Source organism: Mya arenaria, chromosome 4 (genome assembly GCF_026914265.1).
Source record: "Mya arenaria isolate MELC-2E11 chromosome 4, ASM2691426v1".
In the NCBI taxonomy this organism is placed as follows: Eukaryota; Metazoa; Mollusca; class Bivalvia; order Myida; family Myidae; genus Mya; species Mya arenaria.
Genome location: NC_069125.1, coordinates 7531111 through 7556750, shown reverse-complemented (window position 1 = coordinate 7556750; position 25640 = coordinate 7531111). Strand labels below are relative to the sequence as shown.

General features: G+C 35.4%; 3 protein-coding genes across 7 annotated transcripts; all 3 read right to left on the bottom strand.

The window, feature by feature from the left end:
- Positions 1-796: 796 nt before the first annotated feature.
- LOC128232234 (ganglioside-induced differentiation-associated protein 1-like) lies at positions 797-8696 on the bottom strand. 2 transcript variants are annotated; one of them, XM_052945678.1, is made up of 5 exons: positions 8610-8696; positions 4379-4571; positions 3431-3613; positions 2823-3029; positions 797-1727 (listed from the first exon to the last, which is right to left on the bottom strand). In XM_052945678.1, the coding sequence occupies exons 1-5, from the start codon at positions 8679-8681 to the stop codon at positions 1378-1380; spliced, it is 1005 nt and encodes a 334-aa protein (XP_052801638.1). In that variant the 5' UTR covers positions 8682-8696; the 3' UTR covers positions 797-1377. The 2 variants fall into 2 exon arrangements, with proteins under 2 accessions (XP_052801638.1, XP_052801639.1); XM_052945679.1 differs by lacking the exon at positions 8610-8696 and adding an exon at positions 6567-6685.
- Positions 8697-9044: 348 nt separating this feature from the next.
- Positions 9045-23963, bottom strand: LOC128232232 (uncharacterized). Of its 2 annotated transcripts, XM_052945673.1 has the most exons (9): positions 23884-23963; positions 21815-22374; positions 20987-21212; positions 20385-20555; positions 19227-19386; positions 18136-18266; positions 17189-17296; positions 11132-11273; positions 9045-10629 (listed from the first exon to the last, which is right to left on the bottom strand). In XM_052945673.1, the coding sequence occupies exons 2-9, from the start codon at positions 22054-22056 to the stop codon at positions 10499-10501; spliced, it is 1311 nt and encodes a 436-aa protein (XP_052801633.1). In that variant the 5' UTR covers positions 22057-22374; positions 23884-23963; the 3' UTR covers positions 9045-10498. The 2 variants fall into 2 exon arrangements, with proteins under 2 accessions (XP_052801633.1, XP_052801634.1); XM_052945674.1 differs by lacking the exons at positions 9045-10629; positions 11132-11273; positions 23884-23963 and adding an exon at positions 12720-12812 and having other exon boundaries at positions 21815-22388.
- LOC128232233 (tRNA-specific adenosine deaminase 2-like) lies at positions 22452-23877 on the bottom strand. 3 transcript variants are annotated; one of them, XM_052945676.1, is made up of 2 exons: positions 23674-23877; positions 22452-23180 (listed from the first exon to the last, which is right to left on the bottom strand). In XM_052945676.1, exon 2 carries the CDS (start codon positions 23055-23057, stop codon positions 22455-22457), a length of 603 nt encoding a protein of 200 aa, XP_052801636.1. In that variant the 5' UTR covers positions 23058-23180; positions 23674-23877; the 3' UTR covers positions 22452-22454. The 3 variants fall into 3 exon arrangements, with proteins under 3 accessions (XP_052801636.1, XP_052801635.1, XP_052801637.1); XM_052945675.1 differs by having other exon boundaries at positions 22452-23083; XM_052945677.1 differs by having other exon boundaries at positions 22452-23058.
- Positions 23964-25640: the final 1677 nt, after the last annotated feature.

Sequence of the window (25640 nt, the reverse complement as noted above, 5' to 3'; positions counted from 1 at the left end):
GGGTTTTCTATCACGTAAATCGAGGTTAATTTAAAAACAGCGTCGGTATATGTATAATATATATACTATATGTACAAATCAAGTGACTTCCACATGCTAAAAATAAACACTATGAAATGGGAAACCATTATGCGCTATGTTAAAACGTGTTAACTCAGCTCAGACCGCGACAAAATATTCGTGTAATCATGTTAAATGATGTATCATCGCCTTCATTCTAGCTCGTATTGACAATTCGAGGCTTGTTTTGTTTTGGAAATAATGTATTTGCCGATGTTTGGACCATCTGGGTGTCTAGTCCCTTTAAAGTTAATAATAATTTTAATGGGCTATTTTATTTAGATCATGTTTCATCATTGAAAAAGAGCAGACTTATTCAATTGAATAGGTGAAATATACTCGACTCTTGTAAGCAATTGTTTGCTGGATATTACATAAACTCTTTCATCCAAATAAATGTAACAAAATGTATTCAGGGTTATTTTACTACATGTATTTGATCACGACAGAACGAGTGTCACTGATCTTATTATAAATGTTATGAATACTATTTCAATATTAAAAAAAAAAGAAAATGAAAGGGACAAACGCAGTTGTAAGAACTTCAAATATAACCTCTGTCTAAAGGCACAGTGCAAGGGTCAGAAACGGCGACAACGAGAGAAACAAACACACGTACAAACACCACAAGCTGACCAAACAAGCATCGAAATAGCTTTATTAATAAATGATCGGATTACTGCATTGGAACGGTCAGTGAAACACGCGTTTACTTGAACACGAGTTTACTGGGACACGAGTTTACTTGGACATGAGTTACTGGGACACGAGTTTACTGGAACACGAGTTTACTGAAACACGAGTTTACTGGAACACGAATTAACTGGGACACGAGTTTACTGGAACACGAGTTTACTGGAACACGAGTTTACTGGGACACGAGTTTACTGGGACACGAGTTAATTGGAACACGCGTTTACTGGAACACGAGTTTACTGGGACACATATTAAATGTATCACGAGTTTACTGGGACAGAGTTTACTGGAACACGAGTTTATTGGAACACGAGTTTACTGGAACACGAATTTATTGGTACACGAGACGAGTTTACTGGGACAAGAGTTTACTGGGACACAAGTTTACTGGGACACAAGTTAACTGGAACACGAGTTTTACTGTGGTTTTGAACTAGTTAACATGGCTTTAAACTCACACTTACTCCAGTATCTATAAATAATCATTATTGAAGAAAATAAGAAATATAAACCTCATAAAGAGTGACATAAATATACAGAATAGTATGTACGACGCAAGATGCAAGTACTATTTTTTATTCAGTTATTTTAGCATAAAAACCTCCTAAAAGTCATCGCCAATTAAGCATTTTTTATGCCTTTATATGCTCTGCTGTACTCGCGAACACCAAGGTATCCAAGACCAACTAAACCAACCACAAGTCCAATCTTCAACGCAATTTTCCCATACTTTTTCACGGCATACATCATATACACAGACTTCGATTTCTCTACTAGGGCATAGGTTCTTTTAACTGTTGGTCTCGCAGAAAGTCTTGTGTAGTAACTGAGCACCTCTTGTCGCCCGCTTGGTGATGCAAAACGCGAAAGAACTCCGACCATCTCGAGTCGAAACATAAGCATCGCTGCTGTGATGTCCGCCGCGGTAAACCTCGCACCACAAAGCCATACATCTTCCCCTTCAGAACACTCTGAAAAATAAAGTTGAAAACTTCAAAAGCAACAACCATAAATCAGTTGGACTACTTAAATTGCTTACTTTTTCACAGCTCTTTTGAGTTAGTGTATACTCGCACTCGGGCAAGGCCCATTCGGCGAGTGCTACGATTAGATAGTAAGTCATATTAGGCCCAGACAGAATGTAACCCTGGTTAAAGTTACTCTGGTTCTTTAACGTGCACCATTGTATAGCAACTCCCTTCCGGGAGAGGATTAGTATGTTTTCATGGTGCGGCGGGGAAGTCAGGCTTTCAAGTGGCCAATAACAAAAAGTAGCGTGTTTTTTTTTCAAAATTCCTTTTTGGATGCAAATAAATCATTATTAAGCCTATTCATCAACTGTAATGTACATGTAGTTATCTTTGCTTAGAAACCAGTGTTCCAAGAGGGATTCAGCCACATGCTGAGCAGATGAACCTGAAATTGGTGTCTCTGACTTGTCAACATGCACCACTCATTCTCATAATAGAACCCCTCTAGCAGCACTGAAGACTTACTGCATCAAACTAATCCTACAAATATACTAGAAATGGCTTCTTATTAAAATGTAGATTTAGATAATTTCAATCAACGCATTAAGTTAAAACTGTTCTATTATTTCTCGAACTATTTTTACAAAAAAGTAGGGACAGTAGCGCTTTTTCAAGAAAAGTAGGGAAAGGTAGGAGCCAAACCAAAAAAGTAGGGAAAAGTAGGAAAATAAGGGCCCACTTGAAAACCTGGCTTCCGAATTGAACCTCTGACCACAGTGATTTGGAGGGAATGAGCTGAATTTTGTTACATTTTGCCTAAAATAACCTAAAATATTATTTTTTTCTTCAGATTCATCAAAGGTCACTAATACCTTGATGAATCTAAAGAAAAAATATTTATTTTAGGTTATTTTAGGTAAAATGTCACAAAATTTTGTAAAGGTCAAAATTCAGCTCATTCCCTCCAAATCACTGTGCCTCCGACCCCTGGATTGACAGTCAAGTGTGTTACCACTAGACCACGGATCCGCCACAACCACAGTCAGTCCACACACTCAGTACAAATGTACTAACACACGTCATTAAATGAATTACCTGCCGCTGATTTCTTCAACCTGTCAGCCAGTTGGTTAAATACACTCTCCAAGTCGTCCAAGGTGGCTTGCACTTTGAGCGTGTTCATAACTTTGTCCCTCCTTTCGGTAATCCTTTGAAGCTTCATCTCAATATTTTGTTTAAGATCGCTTGGGCATGTCTGTAATTGTTTCTTGTACTTTTCAATTGATGCTGCAAAATTCTTCGCTGAAAAATAGTTATGGCATGTTCTTATTCAAAATCCGGCATAATAAGGTTAATCATGGTATAGCGTGTTTTCTATATGATTTAAACATCTGTTGTCTTATTTTCGTGCGATTTATTTAATATACGTTTATACCATACTTATAAAAACATTAAAATAATTAGTATAACTCGAACGTTTTACAGCCTACAAGATAGGCCACGTATACACATAATGCTTTACAGAAACAAAGATACGGCATTTCAGCTAAGTTATTGTACAAGGACAACACTGCCGACAAAGACTTGATGGTCTTCGAAAAAAGGACGTCCATGATAAATTAGATTAAAATATGGCATTTTAAAAAAAACGTATGACGGTGAAACGTTGATATAAATAGTATAGTTAGTTTCCACAAGCTTACCGATATTTGCAGGTGTTGTAAGCTTCTTAAATGCTGCTGGCATTTTCATCTCTGTGGTGCGAAGCTGAGGGTTGGCAAGCAGTCCAAAGGTGATTACATCCACTGGGACGGAATCCAGGAGCTCCCGAAATCGTTTGACCTCAGCTCCAAGCCCAGTCTCCACATCCGGTACAAGTGTTGGACCTAAAGAGGATGTGGCATTAAATTTATGGCATAAATTGTTTCCCTCTAGTTTACATTTTATTGAAGAGATACACGACCGCGTTTCTTCTGGCAACGAGTTTTTTAGCCGAAATGGGTAGGGTTTCCATGTAATTGCGGGCGCGTAGCTAGGGTCAATTTGGGATTACGCAGATCGATGCCGGACATCATATTAACCCCTTCTCCCCATACCCCATTTCGGTTGTTTATTTCAAATTTGGGGTTTTTGGTATGACAAAAACTGTGACCTGTCAAAATTATTACGCAACAGCGGACAGTCAGCTGCGCACCTGAATTGGCTGTAAATCGATCAAGTTTAATTGCAATTACATACATTGTATAGCGATATTTGCTCTTTTCTTGTGTTTTCCGTAAATAAAAACAAATCAATCCACTGGTATTCAGTTTACAAATTCATATACATTGCTGTAATTCTAAAAACTAGAGCACCACACATGGATGTCAATACTCGTCTGTTTTATTATTTTAACCAAAAAGGGGACTAAGCCAAACTTTATTTAAACCAGAGTTGTCGGCCTTGCTACCTATGTGCGTGTTGTTCCAACAGTATGTGTACTAAGTTTCGAAGTGAGAGTTTTAACAGGTTTTAGTTATGAATTTAGACGGCGACGGCAAGAGTATCACAAAACATAACTTGACTTTTCCTTTGAAACACAGACGAGCTAATCAAACTTTAAGACTGTTGCATTTGAAGGGTTTCCAAAACGGACCATCACCCATTTCTACCTGAACTAAACGTGTGGTCCACGACATCTATGATGTGCTCCGATTCACTGTAATACTTGTCTCCAATTTGTAAAACCGGAACCATCCCGTTCGGGTTGATTCGAAGGTACCATTCTTCATTTTGTTCGCCAGCGTGGATGTTCACATACTTGTCTTTAAACTCTACGTCTTTTTCGTACAGCGCTAGAACTGCCTGAAAGATAGTGCAACTAGCATTTACTTAAAGTGACACTATTGTTCAAAATCATATAGTCTCACAAGGTAGAAATACTGTGTTTTATGCTCATTTCTTTTAAATCAAACTCGGTGTCCTTCATAAGAACAATTGTATTCGACGTTTATTCATCATTTTTTAAATATTAAAACAATATTATTTATTGTAGTATATCTTATCTGGGAGTAAATAAAATAGTGCATCTTTAAGATATAATTAGTCTAATATGAACAATAAAACAATTGACAGTTTGCCCTTCATTGTTCGCAAAATGAAATCGCTGTATTAAGGATTTAATTTGAAAAAAAATATTTCTCACAAGACGCCTGGGGCCATGATTACGAACTGTTTCAAGTTCAAGTCTAGACTCAGACTCAGAAGAGCATTTTTATGAAGGAACAAAAATCAATAATTTCTACCATTTCTTTTACAAACAATAAGTAAATAATAGTAAAATATTCAAAAAGCAATATATTTCAGCTAATTTTACAATCAATGCTTTGATAGAAAAAAAATCACAATGAAATGAAGTTTTGCCGTTTTGAGTCTTAAGCCAGTCTGAACTCAGACTTAAAGCTTCACTCTCACAGATTGAACGTTTTGACAACTTTTTTAAATTTTTTGTCTTGGAACGAGCCAGTTTTTGCGAAAATGCATGGAAACCAGTTATATAAGACTGCTGACAAAACATTAGATCGTAGAGTTTTATATTTAAGTTCAAAAAATAATGTGTTATGCATTTTTCTTAAACAGTAAGTAACGGTTTAAGCCATAAAACATAAATTTTCGAACGGAAATATGAAAAATCTGCGATCTGATCTTTTGTCAGCAAACCTTAATCATTGGTTTGCAGATATTTACGCAAAAATTTGCTTTTTCGATGACAAATAACAAAAAAAGTGTAAACATGGTAGGTCTGTCAGAGTGCAGCTTTAAAATGAAAAATAAACACAGCAAACTATTCATTGTATTGATCTTTTTGTCTTTTTTTGAGCCGGCTCGTGTATAAAAATAAAAAAAAGTTGTAAAAACGGTATATCTGTGAGAGTGCAGATTTAAGACTTCGTAATCACTGTGCCAGGTGAAGATAAGTCAGTGATTTTTCCTGTATGTGGTCTACATGAGCAAACACAATTGTGTACGTGATCAAATAGGCAAAACTGCAAATTTGTTATCGTTCAAATTTTGAATTTAATGGAACATATCACGACGCCAATCTGATTCATCAGAGGTTTGACCATGATAAATTTAACGCAAGCTGTGCCCATAGTATCATCGCTCACATGGCTCATGTGTTCAAAAATGCACGGCGCACGCTACGCTCACTTGTGATAATTATATTCCATAAAAATCAAAATCTAAAAGCTATTTTATACTGAATTGAGTGTGTCATTGATAAAAAATGTATGCTCTAATTAAAATGGGCTAAAAACAGTCAAATCTATGACTTTGAATGATAAAGGTTCAGTGTTAAAAAATGTACAATTGTTTCGATAGGACCACTGGCACCGTATTTTCATACTCAATCATTTTTTTAAATAAAAAAAATCTTATAATTCCAAACTAAAAATGATACCAAAAAATGTAAAAAAAAATATTGAAAAATATTATTTTTATAAATAGGCATTTAACTGTATATTATACTATAAATATACAGTACAAAATGCGTATTTATAAAAAAAATATTTTTCACTATTTGTTTTTCACATTTTTTATATTATAATTTTTGAGAACTTTCAGAAAAACGCCTTCAATATGCAATTATAATGTATGTTTCAAATTTTAAATACTTAATCACGGTTGTGTGCTTCCTTTTGTTTTTATATTTTTCCAAAGACACGATAAAAAATGTTGCTTAAGATAACATTTCAACTTTGAATTAATCCGTCTCCGACAAATCGCAGTAACATTTAAAGTCATATATATTTATACCAAAAAGTTCGTGTTCAATATTATGAAATAAAGCTGTTTTACCTTTAGAGAATAGTAAGATCCGGGAAAATAATACAACGATACGTCAGCCATATTGAAAACAAACTGACAATGCAGTGACCAAACTGGACAGACTGTATGTTCTACTTTATGACCGAAACTAAAATGCTAAGCTTATAACTAATGTGCGTTAAGAGATCACAATTTATATCGCTCCACCGTTTGTCCTTCAATCTATATTAAAGTGTACACGGTTAAATATTTAAACTACCAGGGTACAGATATAAGGCCAATATAAATTATTAGCTAGATTTTCATCCCAATCTGTTTTAAAAGAGGCGGGGTGACTTTTTTCTTATATGGCTGTTTAACCGTTGAATATGCGTTCACGCGCTTTCGTATTGCATAAGGGACCATATACATTTATTTCTAGACAAACCAAAACATGAACGATACAAATCCTTTCATACCATTCGGAACTCCACTGCTATTTTCCATCTACTATTACTTAAAATTTCAAATTTATGGGGGTGGGGGGGGGGGCGGAAAAGGAGGGGGCGGGCGGAAAAGGAGAGGGCGGGCGGGGATGAAAATCTAGCAATTAATTTATAGTCGCCTAATGCAGACCTGTTCAAATGGGCAAGCTGGTCCATTATTGAAATGTATTTTTAACGAAGAAAGTTGGCACGTGAACTTTCTGATGAAACTATGCTGACGATTGCATTTGATGAAATAGTTGACATCAAGGTCGAACATGTCCGAAAAGATTGTTTTGAAAGAAAACGCCTTTTAGCGACCTCGGTGTCGTATGAAAAACGTGCACGCATCTTTCACATGCCGAAAAAAAACTCATGCTCGTTCGAAGTCCAAATGCAGGACAATTTAACGCCAACGCCCGCTGTCTAAAAAATAGCACAGCAAACACCGACCGTCCGTGCATTTTTGAAAAGACGAATGTCATAAAAAGTTTAAGCCTTTGAATAAATAAATAAACCCACTCGACGCTAATTTTTCGACTGATCAAATGGATTTGTCGTTGCTGTTTATTGTGACACCCAAGAGTAGTAAACGTATTGATATATTTTATTCTTTATCAAAGAAATAGTGCAGTGAATGGGTATGCATGGACTTTGAAACTAACTAAGCAGAAGCATTAATTTTAATCATTTTAGATTTCCGGTATACCCCAAGATTACTAAACACAAATCACTGGCGTTCCAAGGTCCATGAAGGTCGTACGCTCAATGTTTAATCTTATCTTAATATTTGTGTTGTAGTGTGGCCGTGTGTCTCACCAATGTATATATTGGACTTTAATCCTAATGCCTTCAAACAAGACTGCACAATGTTTGAGCGTTTTCTTTTTCTCACTTGACTGTTCAATAACTTGTGCGTGTGCATGAATTAAAACGCTTTTCACTTATATCGCACGCTGGTTATTGAACGTTGTCCTTGACAACAGGGTACAAACCACTTCCGCCATCCACTACCCTCGTGTTGTAAATCACGCGCTCGTGTATAATTTCAGTAATTCGGGTTGTAAGTGCAGTAACTATTACTAGTTAGTGTCTGCGAGACGGAACGCACGCGCTCAGGGACCGAAATAGGGTTTAATATGGCCGAGTAGGACAAAGACATTAGAAACGCTGATGGAGATCCGCAGCGATTCTGCCGTCCAAATTTATTGTTAAACTTAAGTATAAAGAGCGAAATACTCATGCCGGAGTCGTCACAGTTATTCCAAAGGCGTTGAAGGTACGAGAAGACTTATTCTATAAGAAACTAGAGCTATTATAGAATGTAGCAAATATCCTTGCACACTCGAGTTTCGGAATGCCAAATAATTTTAAAATCTGGCATGGAAAAGGACCGGATGCAAACTATCATCAGTACGACTTTTATAGCAAAACATATTAAGGTTGCTGTGACCTTGACCTCGAAGGAAGGGACACGGGTCATGTACACCACACCTCCTCATAATATGGTGGTCACTTCTGCCAAATTATTTTAAAATCCGTCATTGCACGACAAACATATGGACAGGACTCAAAATAATATCAGTAAGGCTTATAAAGCGAAACATACTAAGTTCAGAAGGTTGATGTAATCTTGACCTCGAAGGAAGGGACACGGGTCTTGTGCACGACACGTCCTCATACTATGGTGCTCATTTCTGCCAAATAATTTTAAAATCCGATATTGTTTGACAAAGACATGGACGGGACAAGATTATCAGTGAGGGTTATAAAGCAAAATATACCACGTTCTAAAGGTTGCTGTGGACCTTGACCTTGAAGGTAGGGACACAGATACTGCGCGCGGCACATTCTGATGGTCTGCTAAATAATCTTAAATCTGACCATGAATGAGAAATATGGACCGGACAAAAACGGGACGGACGGACGAACAGACGTGACAATGCTCGTGATTCCTATATAGACCCTATGTTCTGAAGCGGGGGTATACGTATTAGTGCAGTCAACGGATATGTAAGTTTATGACATTTGACAAGCATTAATTTTTATTGTTTTATTTCATTATCCTTTGATGTAAATTAAACATGACAAAAAACCCTGTATAGAAAATACAAATTTTGATCTGATAATAGTCAATAAGGAGCCAGAGTTTACTACTACTGTACTAACTTCTTGACGAAAACACAGCACACTATTTATTTACCTATGACACCATTCAGATAAGAACTCGATGTTTAGAACAGAATTTTAATTAGCCTGAGGTGGATGTATATAGACCAAACAAACATTACAACGTACATGTACATGGAAACAAAACTTAACAAAGTTAATAAATATATTTAAAAAAATCATCCCAGCCATCTAAATGAGAGACAGAAATTCTTAAAATTAGTTAACATATAAATTAAATCTGGTGACATAAAAACATTTATAACAAATATTCATTTTTAAATAAAATGAAAAAGAATGTTTGAATATGTTGTTTCCATATAAAATTCAAGTGAAAAATAAGAATGTCTCGACACATAAAAATATAATCTGATTTTATCCAAAAATGAAATCGAAATTTCAGAATACAAACAATATATTTTAATGGCACAATTTTCAAGTTAGCACTTAAGCAGTCAGCAAATGGTCTCCGTCAGTCATACATCTCTGCACAATCACATCTTTATCGTACAGGGACTCGTTCACATTTCATAGGGTCAGATATTGCAAGATTTAATTTTGTATGAAATTTTAACAAAATGCTTGGGACAATGATAAAGCAATCATTAGTTCAAATTAGAGAATTATTGTCAATAATTATTTGAAAATGTGATAAAATATTCTGTATTTTGCTGAAAAGCATTTAAAATTAGTAAAGCTACTGAAATATAAATAATTTAAGAGCTTGAATCCAAAAAATCTGTTAAAACAAGTATATGCCACTGGCTGTTTGGTTTTATGTACATAAAAAGGGTAGCCAGTATATTTTTTTAAGGTCAACATTTGTGAGGTAAGACAAAAAGTTGAGGCACCAGGCCCCAATATCAAGAAAATACTTAAGTCAAATCTCAATCTCATCTCATTTTTCCACATTACAGTATGACATTATCGAAAATTACTAATGCTTTACTATCTTTTAAAGCACATTCTCACATGCATTATGTTGATTAACATGATTGCTCAATATTCTAAAAAAAAAATCTATAGCACAAAATGTACTTGAGTAAAACTCAAAAATAATAAATGGGACTCAAGTACAATTTTTGCTCAATTTTTTTTTGTATAAAATATCAACCAAATTTTTTAATCAACATAATGAATGTGAGAATGCGACTTTAAAAAGGCTGCAGACATTTACAATTTTGAATCATATGATGCTGTAATTTGATAAAAAGGAGTTGAGACCGAGATTGAGATTTGACTTGAGTATTTTCGTGATATTGGGGCCTGGATTCTTTCATAACTTTGATACCACTACACATAATGAATGAACACCCACTATAAGGCCATCTATTCAAATCGTGAGACATCCCTGCCAAATAGTAGAGTCTTAGTCCAGTCGAGGGGCACCTGCATACGAAGTCTCCAACTTCCTAACTTTGTCAGGTAGGCAGATCGCCATAGAAACCAAGAGGGGAATCCTGAAAAGGAAATTTTAAAATCATACAATTATCCACAAACCGCAATTTGAATTATAAAAATAATAAACAATGTCCAGTAAATTTGAAGATTCCTATTCAAGTCTGATAGTTAACAAATTTATTTTAACACTAAGTTTTCATTGTAAAACCATTTACAATTCTACAACCTAATACCGGTAAGTACAATTGTTGAAATATTCGAAATTCTTACATCAGCTATCCAGGTCCCAGTTACAAATTTGTTGCTGACTGTTATTTTTATCATTTATATATAGAACTTATTTCAAATAACTGTTAATACATTTTAAGGGAATTAAAACGATTTACTTTTGATAACTCCAAAGATTTACAAATGAACCTTTAAGTGTGGCCTGAAAAAAAGAACTACCACAACTAACCTTTCATAATGTGTGTTTTCCACAACTGAATACTATACTTAAACAGCGAATCAGGTTAAGGGTACAGTCTAAAAAACTCTGAACAATCCATATTACTGCCATACCTCGCAGTTTTGTCTGGGGTACATCAGTAAGTCCATCGTACCCTCCGATGTAAGCCAGCATGCCAGCACTGGTGAACGAGAACTTGTTGGTAGAACCGGTATTAAGATGCTGTGCTAGGTATTTTCCCTGTCTCTCGGCAACCTGAAGGGAGAAAAGAATACATCTATCACATGACCAATAGGAACTCCTCTGCAAAGTCCGTACTGAGCTGCCATGTAAGGTATTCTCCCTGTCGCTGGGCAACCTGGAGGGAGAAAAGAATACATCTATCACATGATCAATAGGAACTCATCTGTAGAGCCCATACTGAGCTGCCATATAAGGTACTCTCCCTGTCTCTTGGCAACCTGAACGGAGAAAATAATATCACATGACCAATAGGAGCTCATCTATAGAGCCCATACTAAGCTGCCATGTAAGGTACTCTCTCTGTCTCTCAGCAACCTGAAGGGAGAAAAGAATACATCTATCACATGACAAAAAGGAACTCATCTGTAGAGCCTGTACTAAGCTGCCATGTAAGGTACTCTCTCTGTCTCTCAGCAACCTGAAGGGAGAAAAGAATACATCTATCACATTATCAATAGGAACTCATCTGTTAAGCCTGTACTGAGCTGCCATGTAAGGTACTGTCCAAGTCACTCAGCAACCTGAAGGGAGAAAAGAATACATCTATCACATGACCAATAGGAGCTCATCTATAGAGCCCGTACTAAGCTGCCATGTAAGGTACTCTCTCTGTCTCTCAGCAACCTGAAGGGAGAAAAGAATACATCTATCACATGATCAATAGGAGCTCATCTGTAGAGCTTGTACTAAGCTGCCATGTAAGGTACTCTCTCTGTCTCTCGGCAACCTGAAGGGAGAAAAGAATACATCTATCACATGACCAATAGGAGCTCATCTGTAGAGCCCGTACTAAGCTGCCATGTAAGGTACTCTCTCTGTCTCTCGGCAACCTGAAGGGAGAAAAGAATACATCTATCACATGACCAATAGGAGCTCATCTGTAGAGCCCGTACTAAGCTGCCATGTAAGGTACTCTCTCTGTCTCTCGGCAACCTGAAGGGAGAAAAGAATACATCTATCACATTATCAATAGGAGCTCATCTGTAGAGCCCGTACTAAGCTGCCATGTAAGGTACTCTCTCTGTCTCTCGGCAACCTGAAGGGAGTAAAGAATACATCTATCACATGACCAATAGGAGCTCATCTGTAGAGCCTGTACTAAGCTGCCATGTAAGGTACTCTCTCTGTCTCTCGGCAACCTGAAGGGAGTAAAGAATACATCTATCACATGACCAATAGGAGCTCATCTGTAGAGCCCGTACTAAGCTGCCATGTAAGGTACTCTCTCTGTCTCTCGGCAACCTGAAGGGAGAAAAGAATACATCTATCACATGACCAATAGGAGCTCATCTGTAGAGCCCGTACTAAGCTGCCATGTAAGGTACTCTCTCTGTCTCTCGGCAACCTGAAGGGAGTAAAGAATACATCTATCACATGACCAATAGGAGCTTATCTGTAGAGCCTGTACTAAGCTGCCATATAAGGTACTCTCTCTGTCTCTCGGCAACCTGAAGGGAGTAAAGAATACATCTATCACATGACCAATAGGAACTCATCTGTAGAGCCTGTACTAAGCTGCCATATAAGGTACTCCGCCTGTCTCTCGGCAACCTGGAGGGAGAAAAGAATACATCCATCACATGACCAATAGTAACTTATCTGTGAAGCCCGTACTGAGCTGCCATGTAAAGTACTCTCCCTGTCTTAAGGCGGCCTAGGAGGAAAAAGTACATATATTTGGTAAATGAAAACATACATTTATCACACAAAGTTGAATGTTTCTAAATGATACAACTATTACATATTATCTTTTATAATATGCTTATCAATATCCTATACATGCAATTCAATAATTAAATGATTAACACTGAAAATTACACAAAGCTATATTGAGAAATCCGTATCACACTTCAGTCGTTATTCAAACCAGTATCCTCATGGTAGCATGTGTTGAGTGCTACTTTTTACATGATGTCTAAATGAATGTTTTTTACAATATCAACTTATTCTTCAATAACACTTTCTTTCAGTAACACAGTCTCAACGGCTTGGTGTTGACACCAAACTCGACGTGATACTGTCATAATATCCCCTATGTATCCCACTAGAGTAATATAACTTGGCATTGACGTTAATTCGTCCTACTAATAAGTGTCAAACCTTTTACCGAAAACTAATAAAATCTTCATTATAGTAGTGAATAATATTTACCAAACATACAAGAGAATGGTTGTTTTTTTCTCAAGAGATTTGATGAGATTAAAATTATAAATATTTCTGATTTTTTTTTTCTTTTTAAATTGTTTACCTGTTTTGAAATATTTAGATGCCGAAATATTATTTAGACTTTTTGAATCTTAAAGTTTGGAAATATTGTGCAGATTGCAAAATAAACCTTTGTTTCCATTTTCTCTGAATTCTTCCTGAATGAAACTGAAATCAGTACTGGGCACAAATTTCAATAAAGGATTTAATTAATTATTTTGTAATTTTAGAATTTTAAATCAGTTCTGTATAAATGTCACAAACTTCCTCAACTTTGTTTTTATTTTTTAATACTGGTTCAAGATCAGTTCACTTTTAAATAAATAAAAACAAGAGCTGTCACAGTATGTTACGAATGCCCCCGAATGTGACAATGACCTATGAACAAGGCCAGTACATGAAAAGTTGATCTTGCCTTTACGTGTCAAATACATATGGCAAGTTATTTTAAATTGCCTCTGAGTATCAAAAAATACCACCCATACTTGACAACCTACACTGTTATGTCCTTATATTCAGCATTCCTTTGTGAATAAACACTCAGAGTATCTTTCACCTTAGAGGTAGGGACATGGGTCTTGCACCCGACACGTCGTGTTAGTATGTCAAACGCATGTGGCAAGTTATTTTAAAATCTGTCCATACAAGAGAAAGTTACAGCCTGGACACGACACTATACTCTGTGTCCATATATGCAGCATTCCATTGTAAATAAACACTAAGTGTGACCTTGAACTTAGAGGTAGGAACACGGGTCTTGCACGCGACACGTCGTCTTGGTACGTTGAACACATGTGGCGAGTCATTTTAAAATCTGTCCATACAAGAGAAAGTTACAGCCCGGACACGACAACTTATACTCTATGTCCTTATATATGCAGCATTCCATTGTGAATAAACACCTAAGTGTGACCTTGACCTTAGAGGTAGGGACATGGGTCTTGCACGCGACACATCGTCTTGGTATGAGGAACACATGTGGCAAGTTATTTTAAAATCTGTCCATAAAAGGAAAAGGTACAGCCAGGACACCACAACCTATACTATATGTCTTTATATGCAGCACTCCATTGTGAATAAACACATAAGTGTGACCTTGACCTTAAAGTTAGGGACACGGGTCTTGCACGCGACATGTCGTCTTGGTATGTGGCTCACATGTGGCAAGTAATTTTAAAATCTGTCCATACAAGGGAAAGTTACAGCCCGGACACGCCAACCTATACTCTATGTCCTTATATGCAGCACTCCATTGTGAATAAACACCTAAATGTGACCTTGAACTTAGAGGTAGGGACACAGCTCTTGCACGCGACACGTCGTCTTGGTATGTGGAACACATGTGGCAAGTTATTTTACACCATTGTGAATAAACACTAAATGTGACCTTGACCTAGAGGTAGGGACACGGGTCTTGCACGGGACACATCGTCTTGGTATGTGGAACACATGTGGCAAGTAATTTTAAAATCTGTCCATACAAGGGAAAGTTACAGCCCGGACACGCCAACCTATACTCTATGTCCTTATATGCAGCATTCCATTGTGAATAAACACATAAGTGTGACCTTGACCTTAGAGGTAGGAACATGGGTCTTGCACGGGACACATCGTCTTGGTATGAGGAACACATATGGCAAGTTATTTTAAAATCTGTCCATAAAAGGGAAAGTTACAGCCCGGACACGCCAACCTATACTCTATGTCCTTATATGCAGCACTCCATTGTGAATAAACATTAAGTGTGACCTTGACCTTAGAGGTAGGGACACTGGTCTTGCACCCGACACGTCGTCTTGGTATGTGGAACACATGTGGCAAGTTATTTTAAATCTGTCCATACAAGGGAAAGTTACAGCCCGGACACGAGTTATCGGACACACGGACAGACGGACGGTGCGATTTTAATATGCCCACCTTCGGGGGCATAAGAAATAACAAGTAAGTATACCAGTAAGCTCTTTATTGAAACAGGACCTAGTGGCCACATTTCAGAAGCAACCTCAAAATTAAAAATGTTCATAAGTGTCAAATTTTGAACTGTATGCTTTCCAAGTGTATTCAATTTTGAAAAATTATGCTTCCAAATTTTAATTGTAGAATATACAATAAGCATCTTTCTACTTTGAATAAAACAGTTTGAATTAAAGAAAAGATACAATTTGTACTCATTCAACTCAAATAATTTTTAAAATGCTTTAAAAAATAGATGGTTAAACTAAGTGACACTCTTATTCAAAAGCAATCCATAAACATGTATTACAAACATCAATTTTGAGCGATAAACCTTTAACTACTTACTAAATAATGCATTTATGTAAAATATTTATTACTGATACAAGATTGTAACAGTGTATTTAATAGCTGAAAACACAAAAATATTAAATGATTGGTGAGTGCTAAAAGATTTCCTGTGATTTACCATCGTCTCATAAGGTAGAAATACCGTGTTTTGTGAACCTTTCTTTCAAATGAAACTCGGTATCCTTCATAAGAACCATTCATTTTGACATTAATATTGATCTTTTTTGAAATATATATCTAAACAATTCTACAATGGAAACTCACTAAACCAGATCTCCACAAAACCGGAATCTTCGGGATACCAGACTTTTTTCAGAGTCCCGGTATTCCCCTTCTACTTTTAATGTAAAATAAACCCTACAAAACCAGAACCTCGGAATTCCGGATACCGGACAAAAATCGAGAAAATTTGTTAGTTGTCAACGTAATTTTACCTCACAAAACCGGATGTATATTTTTTTCAAACATGTCAAAATGATTTGTGTATTAGGAATTCGCGAATCATGTGTCACTTTAATTTGACAGCCGGTGCGTCGTTAAATATTGCACCTGTGATGTTGTTATAACTCGATAATCGACAATGATGATTGCACTGTACATTGACTGCCGCGCGATAATCAAACGATAATCAAACTTGTGAAAAGAAAATTGATTGAAACATTAATTTGTTTGTTGCAGAAAATAAAGAACTAGTCAAGTCAAAGTCAAACTTGACTTTGATTTTAAGACTTGAAAAAAAAAGATGATTATAACAACGCAGAAATGTTTAATTATGTTTATCACTTTTGCATGTGCTTTAATCATGTCTCAACCTCTGTCTAAACATCAACTTCCCTTTAAAGGTTAACTCAGTTAATATTTTGAGTAAACTTACTCCGTTCATCAAATCCTCACTAAACCGGAATCCTCACTAAACCGGAAATTTTGCCCAGTCCGGACCTTGTCCGGTTTAGTGAGTTTCCACTGTATTAATTGTGGTAAATCTTATTTGGGAGTAAGAGTGCATCTTTAAGATTAAAGTATGTTACAGTTTTTCTTTAAGCATACAACAACTTTTCCATACAAAATGATTTGGGGGGTGGTTTGGGGTTCAATTTTTTGGTATTTATAAAATAGATTTATGTTTTATTTAAAAACATAAAAATGGCAATTTTATTTTGATATTTATGAATAAATAAGGGTAAAAAGATATATGGTTTAGCATTTGGTTTGGGGACAGAACTTCTGCACCAAATCCGTCAGAAAAATACATTTAAGATATAGCTAACATGACAACCAGTGACAGCAAGGCAATGACAACTTAAGACTTCTTTCTTCGAAAGCAGACAAGCTTAATCTAACAATTTTGTTTATATATATATATATATATAATATTATATATTTGGTATCGATCTTAATAAATCAATTATGTCGTATACCTGTGCTGTACAAGGTAGAGTGAGGTCTTTGATGTCAGCGCAGTCTCCGATAGCAAAAGCGTTTCCACTGGGATCTCCTAGCACTCTCAGGTTTCGGTCCGTCAAGATCTGTAAGAATATAACATGATGTTGTGTATGTGTGACAGTTTTAAAGAACACAGCAAACAATGTAGGCCAACATAATCCTTGTCGGTTTTACTCAGTTCATCATGGGGCAAACCCGAAACATTCAAGTAGTTATGGGACTTGCCTCACACTTCTGTAATGTGTGTGTGTGATGTGACTAATTTCAGAGCAAACATATGTAAAGTTTGTTTATTATTTAATTTATATGTTTCAGTGATTAATAGAGATATCAATTTGATATTTCACTGTTTCGCCTGCTCACAGTTTAGTATTACGGTAAACTTTAGCATGCACAGTGCTGGGACACAATTTCAATTGCAAGATTTCCAAAAAAAGGTTAGGTTCATATACAATTGAATGTGTTCTTATGAAAAACTGCAATAAACTATCGCTTTATATCAGTATCAGGCATATACTAAGACAATTTTTGTTTTGTTTAAGTGTCCATGTAAGATAGCAGTGTTTTTTTTTTCACTTCTAAGGGAATAGCGGCAGAGCCCTTTGATAAAATAGTGTTATTTGGCAAAAAGGGGAATTATACAAATTTTTGCCCCAAAAAGGCCCAAAAAAAACTTGATTGCAATAATTTTCAGTTCAAGAACACCAAAAGTACATGATGCTTTTGGTGTTCACTCAACGAAATAGAGACCTTACACTGAATCAAACAATTACCCTTTAAATGTTCTATGCATCTTAAGTCATGGCCAACATTACAACGTCAGCAAAACTACAAAACACCACAGACCATAACTCCATAAGCAAGACAATGCCTTGAACATTTCCTTGAAGACGAAAACAGACAATCAAACAGTTCCGCCTACCTGCCCTCTCTCGTTCTTGGGTATGTCCATCTCTCTGACAAAGTCCCTAGGAGCCAGCCCTGTGCTCCAGACCACCAGACCACATGGAATCTTCTCTCCACTCTTAAGATGCACATGATCCTCGTGCACAGCTGGAAAACACAACAACATCTTTAACCATTTTAGATTGTTTTCTTGAAGGTGCACAATATAGGTTGATGTAAAAACTTTTTTTTTGATAGATAAACGGATAAAAAATATTTAAGTTTACAGATGTTAGTTTTTAATTAATCGCTACGTGGCCACAGCTTCCTGTTTAAAAAAGCGCCAAAATATCTCTAATACTTTTTTATCATTCGCTTTTTGTGTTTTGATCATTAAAGTAATATACATCATATACAAGTCCATACATTCATATATGTTGCAAACTCCAAAGTTAAAATAACTTTTACATCACTCAGTGAAAACAAATTAATTTTGTGACAAAACTGAATCGGTGCTCAATCTAGGTTTTTGGGGGCACCTTTTTGTGAAAATAACAACAAGAAGCTAAATCATTGATTTACTTTTGAAAAGATAAATCTAACAAAGCAGAACTACCTTAAAATTCCTGGTTTTGAAGAATTTGAATTACAAAAGAATTGTTGTACATTTTGAGAGATTTTGCTCCATTTTAAGTTAAAAATAACACTGTAATCCTACTGTTATTTGTGCTTAACTCCCTGTTAGTAACTTTGACCAAGGAAAACAATTGATTTTAATAGACATTTAAGTATGATACATGAACATTTTCAGATTCTCCCCCTGCAAGGGGGATATGGCATGTATGTGAATAATCTATTTTTAAATTGTTTTCATCAACTGGTAAAATACAGTGGCTTGATTTTTGGACATTAAATGTTATTATTTAAAATAAATGTGTTGTGACCATGTTCATTATTCCATCCACAAAATAGTCATTATCCCGGTTAATTTTACAATAGAAAATTATGAACAATGACATTGAGCATGGTCACAACACATCTATTGTCAATAATAACATTTCATTTCCAAAAATCAAGCCACTGTGTTAAAATACACCAGAGCACCGAGAAAACACATGTATATTTCACCTGTTACAAAGTCCCTTTTCAAGGTGAAGCCTTTCCTGCCCTGTATTTTCTTTTCTGCATACTTTCTGAGGCGAGCATCGAACGAGCTGAGAATTTCATTGGATTCTATGAGTGTTACACAGACTCCGTCTTTTTTGGCTTTAAACAAGCGAGAAACGTCCTGAAATAGAAAGAGGTTTTCTTAAAATGATGAGTGTCGTGAGACATTATGCAAGCAACAATATATTATACAGGCTTTCAAGTGACCAACAAAATAGTAGGAGAAAGATGAGCATTTATTTGAAAAATAAGGGCAAAAAGCAGGAGCATGTTTTCGAAAAAGTAGAGATTTAAGGAATAAAAAGTAGCGAAAATGGAATGTTAAACGGAAAAAATACGGGTTTTCAGGGCAAAAGGTAGAAAAAATTTTAAAGGGCAAACAGTAGGGATTTTTAAGGCCAAAAAGTAGGGCTGTTTTCTTACGTTTAGGAAGCAAATAATTGGTAACTAAACCTTTCAGCAATTTTGATATACTGGTACACAAAAAGCAGGTTTGTATTATCTAAATAAGTAATCTTAATCTAAAAGTTACTGCCCAGCCAGGTAGGTCAGGGGACATGCAATATGTTGCAGTGCTCCAGCTAGGCCTAAATAGCAGGGTGGGGCACCCCGCTGCCCTTTTCCAGCACCCTGCTGCCCTTTACTTCACCCTGCTGTGCCCTTTTGTTTGACAGGGTCAGTTTTCAGAAATAAGTATGAAAATGATAAATATAAATAGTTTTGACACTAAATTAAAGAAAACAGCTATAAAGGTATTCATAACTAACTATTAGGATTGAAAGTAATTACAACAAATACACAATAAGAATTCAACATTGGCCCTTGCAAGTGCTTGATCAAGGCTCATTGAAAGTGCCCTTTTTAACCTAGCACCCTGCCCTTTTCAAATCCTGGCTGAAGCACTGATGTTAGGAGTTGGTGCTAAACATCAATTTAATAAGTGAATGAAAACCTGTACATAATATATAACTATAACTCCTGAAACTTTCACAAGCCTTGTAATGAAGAAATTTTGTGTTTGTACCTTTAAGTAAGGCATTCACATAAAAATTTGATTATGGATGAATGTACATGTATTTGGAATATCAAGAAGAGTTGTCTGTGATTGTCAGTGTTTACCTGTTGTACAAAGTCATACACTTCAGCCCCAAACTCGACCCCTGTGGGCCCCCCTCCCACTATGACAATGTGCAGTAGTCTCTCACTCTCCTCAGGGGTAACAGAGGGCTGTGTGGCTAGCTCAAAGTTGCTAAGGATCTTGTTACGGATTCTCCTTGCATCAGCCACTTCCTGAAAACAGTTAAAATCTGTATAATATTAAATAAGCCATACATATAATATATATATATGGGGGGGGGGGGGGGGGGCTTCCCAGGTTATTTAGCTCTGAGAAATTCTGGGCAATATCAACATTTATTGTAGCCCTATCTTATCATTTTCCCCCAAACAAGCGACAAATGGAACGTATGCACTGATATACCCACTAAATCAATAGTCATTTAGTTACTAAAAGCCCATTGATAATTTGCTTAATTTTCATTACCATTTAATTTGGGAGAAATAACATGTCATTAGAAGTCATTGGATTGGTTTTAAGCTAAATGTATTGTCAAAAATGAAATATACTGATTTTGTCTAAATATGCTTTAACATAATTTCACTTGCAAAAATGACAGAAATTATAGCAATTAAATCATTAAAAATGCCAAACAAAACATTACCTTTAGAAAAAATGCATTCTCTTTGACTCCAGGGGTGTTAAATGTGTTACTCAGTGATCCCACGCCGATCACCAGTTTGTCGTACATGAGATCATATTTTGCTCCAGACTTCAGTACACTTTCCACATGCAGGACTCTGTTGATGAAGTCTATGCCGGTCGCTCGAGACAGGTGAAAATGGTCCGTCTGTCGGAACACAGTATTTCTCACTGGTTCTACTATGGATCTGAAATTTCGAACTTACAAGGTACATACAAATGTCTGAATTCAAAATTCACCGATTTAATATAAGCCCAAAAAAAAGGTTTGATTAGAGTTACATCCTTTTCAAAAACAGGTACTACTGGTAGGGTAGGTAGGCTTATTATTTAATTATTCTTTACATTATTTTCATCATTGGAAAATGGTAGTAAAGTAATCTTCTGTAAGAAGCCTTAAGGGTTTTAAATTACATATTAAAACAAACTTAAAAAGTTCAGTTTTTAAAAAAAATACCAATTGACTACTGTGTGTAAATGGTTTGGTCGGTGCAAAATGTTGTTTTCAGGCCAAACCTTCAAGCACTGACTCTGCACGATACTTTAATATTTAAATTTTAAGGCGTTTTGTAAGCTTCTTGTTTACTTCTATATGATTATATATAAAGTGGAATATTACCAGTTATGTCATTTTTTTTTAAAATGCATTGAAAACATTTTTTAAGAAAAAACAAACAAAATGTCTTGAGTATCATGATTTTCATTCAAAACAATTGATTATCTTTTTTGCAACCAATTTATAATTATAAAAGTAATTATCATCAAAGAAAATAAAACAGGTTAAACGTACCTAAACTCCAAAGTTCCAACAGTGGTGCTACATAGAAGAGGTGTGAACAAAAAATGGTTCCTTGGGCTGACCACGATGACGTCGTACTTGGATTTGTCGACCTGTTTAAGCACGCTAAAGCTTCCCCAACCTGTCCCTAGAATTATGAGGCGCTTTCGTTCCGCCCCTGTTGTTGCATTTCGACAAAATGTTCTAAGGACATTTGTATGTTTTATCACAGATAATGCTCTAATGGTTTGCATCTTGCCACTTTTATAACCATGTATTTCACAACATTCAGATACATATAACAGTACTTCCAAATCTTAAACTCTCTTATATTCTTCAATACTTGAATGTTAGTCTTTCATCATGATATGATGACAAATCAATATCACCTTAAGTCATTAATTTGCTTCTTGGTAAATCTTTATAGTATTTCATCATCCTTTTGTTTGTGTACTGATGTTGTTTTTTATCAATTAAACCTTCTTTTTTTCAAAAAGAAAATGATAGGAAGGTGGTTTGCACAAGTTAATCTTCAATTAATGCTAACATGAAAAATCCAACAAACACCAGTCCTGAAAAAGCAAAACATATAATACCGTACTCAGTACTTACTTATTTTTACAGAGTTTATCATTTGTAAATATTTTTTATTTTATTTGGATTTATCAGAATTAGAATTTCCTGAACACTCAGACTGAATTTCACAACCATCTTTCACTTTTCTTTTACATTCTGGAGCATTAATATTCTCCCCCTTGTAAAACTCTTTTAAAATGTTCACAGCCCTTCCTGCCATTAAACCACCTATACACTCAAATTGAGGACCAAGATTTGGTAAATCATCCGTGTGAATGTCCATCACCGATCCACAACCACCAAATCTGTCATTTCCACACCCGTACACAACTTTCCCTAGCCTAACACATCTCAAAGCTCCTGTGCACATAATACAAGGTTCAACCGTCACGTATAATACGCTGCCTCTGAACACATCTGCTGATTTCTTTCCGTTGCCCTCACACCAATTCAATACTTTATCTATAGCTACAACTTCAGCATGACGAGTTGCATTTTTTGTTTCATTCACCTCATTTCTTCCAGTGGCTATGATATCATTTTCAAAGACTATTATACATCCAACCGGGACTTCTTTATTAATCAAAGCATCTTCAGCATATTTAAAAGAAGTTTCCATCCATTGAACATCAACATTGTTACAGGTGCCACCTCCTTGTCTCATTTCTTGATCAGTCATTCTTAAAATTTCAAACAAACCAGTACCTAAATATATAGTCACTCAAATTTTACAAAGAAGCCATCTTATCCACAGTTCTAGATCAATTCAATTTTTGGCAAAGCTGTAGTTTTATTTGATACACTTTAAGAAAGAAGAATATAATAAAAAATAATGTAATGTGTTTTTTAAAAGAAAATCATTACAGTTTTTGAATCTAAAATTGAATTTCATCTTAAAAGTATTACAGTAAATAATAATACTTTGTTTATAGCAAGCTGTAGCCTAGTTCGGGCTTCCATAACTTTAATGTTGATATTTATTTTTTTGATGTTTACAACACATTAAACATCCAAAAAGGTAATATATAACGTGTTCGCTAAAGTTCTTTAGCTAGCTGTAGCCTTAAAAACTGTTAAAATGATAAAATAAAATCTCTTGACGCACATTATTGTGGTAAAATTTGTTTCAAGAATGTGTGCCAAAAGATAATTTGGAATAACAAGCCATTAGCCAAATAGTAACCATAATATGATCTTAGTGTTAGATTATTATTTGGTATGAATCTGTTTGATTACGAAATTATCTTCAATAAATTGTACTGTAGGAAGAGTATAGATTACGTTCGACAGCTTACCGATACAGTACGCCTTATGTCCGTCTATATACATAGTCCACCCAAATGGCCGTCAACCAGTCTTTTGACAATTTTTAGACTATGGCAGACTGGTGATACACATGAAATGTCAAAATAATAAAAAAGTATCCCTGATCGCTCATTATTGTAGCTATCTATATACAGTACAGTAAAATGTACCAACTAACGCATCAGTTGCGTGTGTCTTACCAGTATCAGCTAAGAATTGCAGATTTGTATGTGTAATTTCTTTCATTTATTTCGCAATGGCGAGTAAGCACGATTTTTAGGTCCTGTATTACTAAAATACGAAAATAGGTTATTCTGGTAACTGCACAATTCGGCACCAAACGAATTCGGCATAGTCAATTTGGCACCAACACATTCGGCACCCCGTCAACTCGGCACCATAAAGCATAGTCAATTCGGCACATAATTCAAATTATCTTTAACTCAACTGTTCTCATTCGTTATATGGTTCGTTTATTTCAATTAATCTTCCTTTCAAAAAACATTCGATCATCCAATATGAGTATCATGTACTGGGTGAATACCTAAATCGGAACACTTTCGGCCCTATTTTTTAAATATTTTAAGTTAGACTTGCACCACAACTACACAATTTTCCATCAGCATACTAGGATTCAAGAATAATTGGTTGATATAAATGGCATTTTTTAAGATACTACCAATCTGCATGAAAAGTACTTTATTAACCGCATATTTAAGGACTGCCAATTTCGTCCTTGGAGTACCTAAATATGGAACAGTTTTATTTCGTTATTTATGTTTATGTATTCTTTTAAAATTATTGCTCCATGGTTTGTTTAAGTAAATTAATAATTTTTGTTATTTCCAGCTTGTTATTTTTGTCATTTTTGTCAGTAAAATTTGATGATTTCAGTAAAATACAGGCTGTACCAGTATGCGTTGATTGTGGCAAGCATGAAGTCTTCTTTTCCCCGCGTGCTATGTATTGACATTCGAACATGAAAAACTTCAAATGTTAGCAGTATTTGAAATACTTACCGGAGGATCGTGTTCTTTGGAATATATATCTAAGACAAACGTCTTTATTGATTAAATCGTAAATAAACTGATCTCAATCAGAAAAACACTTTTATGATGGGTGTTCCATATTTAGGTACTGTTCTGATTTAGGTACTCACCCAGTATCGTTTTTTTTTCAGTAATAACAGATGGCCCAAGATTATGAACATCTGGGGTTTTTTTGTTATGCAGTGTATTTTGTTGTGTTTTCTATATCTTTCTTTACATCTAAATTTATTTCAGCGGTTCTTATTTTAATAGCATACGCATACATTTGTTTATTGGGGGATATTTTACTTCTTATTTTTTTGAACAATAATTAAAGTTAGTAAAACGCGTGCGCTGTGGGTAAGTAATAATTACAAGACACGTTCATTGTCAAAAATTTAATTCAAAATTTAAAGGCAATTCTAAAATTATCATTTGCAAATACAATTTTTAGTTAATAATTGAATATACATGAAAGTTTGCAAAAATCTTGAGCTGATCTTCCATCGAGGCGTAAGTTTCTTCGAGAAGCTAAAACGTAACACCAAATGGATCTGAAATGAATGGGTAAAAACATGAAACAATGTTAAGCCTATTTTCTCCATTTAGATTTTTAGAGAATTAGAACAGATGTCAGCGAACATTTGACTGTTTAAAATCTAGGAGGTATACTTAATTGCTTTATTTTGTAGTATTCGAAATGAATGCATATTTTCTTATTTTAAAACAAATTATTTAATATATAACTTTTGTCTTGTGACAATTATAATGTACTTTGATTTTTGTTAGTACATAAAGAGTGATACTCCGCTGTGCATTTTCAAATGGGTCGATACATTGCCCGTATTGACTAAAGAAAGGCTGAAGCTGTATATGTCGTCCAACAGTCTCGGCCTCACGCTGCAGCAATGGCACAAGAACGTAAAACT

Excerpts from the sequence above, each read along its gene's own strand:
- LOC128232234 (XM_052945678.1), bottom strand. The coding sequence starts at position 8,681 with ATGAGGACGTGTCGTGCACAAGACCCGTGTCCCTTCCTTCGAGGTCAA. Across the intron at positions 3,614-4,378 it reads GGACCACACGTTTAGTTCAG|GTCCAACACTTGTACCGGAT; the intron begins GTAGAAATGGGT and ends CATCCTCTTTAG. Across the intron at positions 1,728-2,822 it reads GTTGAAGAAATCAGCGGCAG|AGTGTTCTGAAGGGGAAGAT; the intron begins GTAATTCATTTA and ends TTTATTTTTCAG.
- LOC128232232 (XM_052945673.1), bottom strand. The coding sequence starts at position 22,056 with ATGCAAACCATTAGAGCATTATCTGTGATAAAACATACAAATGTCCTT. Across the intron at positions 20,556-20,986 it reads AGAATGCATTTTTTCTAAAG|GAAGTGGCTGATGCAAGGAG; the intron begins GTAATGTTTTGT and ends AACTGTTTTCAG. Across the intron at positions 19,387-20,384 it reads TGTATGACTTTGTACAACAG|GACGTTTCTCGCTTGTTTAA; the intron begins GTAAACACTGAC and ends TTTCTATTTCAG.
- LOC128232233 (XM_052945675.1), bottom strand. The coding sequence starts at position 23,707 with ATGTATATAGACGGACATAAGGCGTACTGTATCG. Across the intron at positions 23,084-23,673 it reads ACATAAGGCGTACTGTATCG|GTACTGGTTTGTTTGAAATT; the intron begins GTAAGCTGTCGA and ends CTATATATTTAG.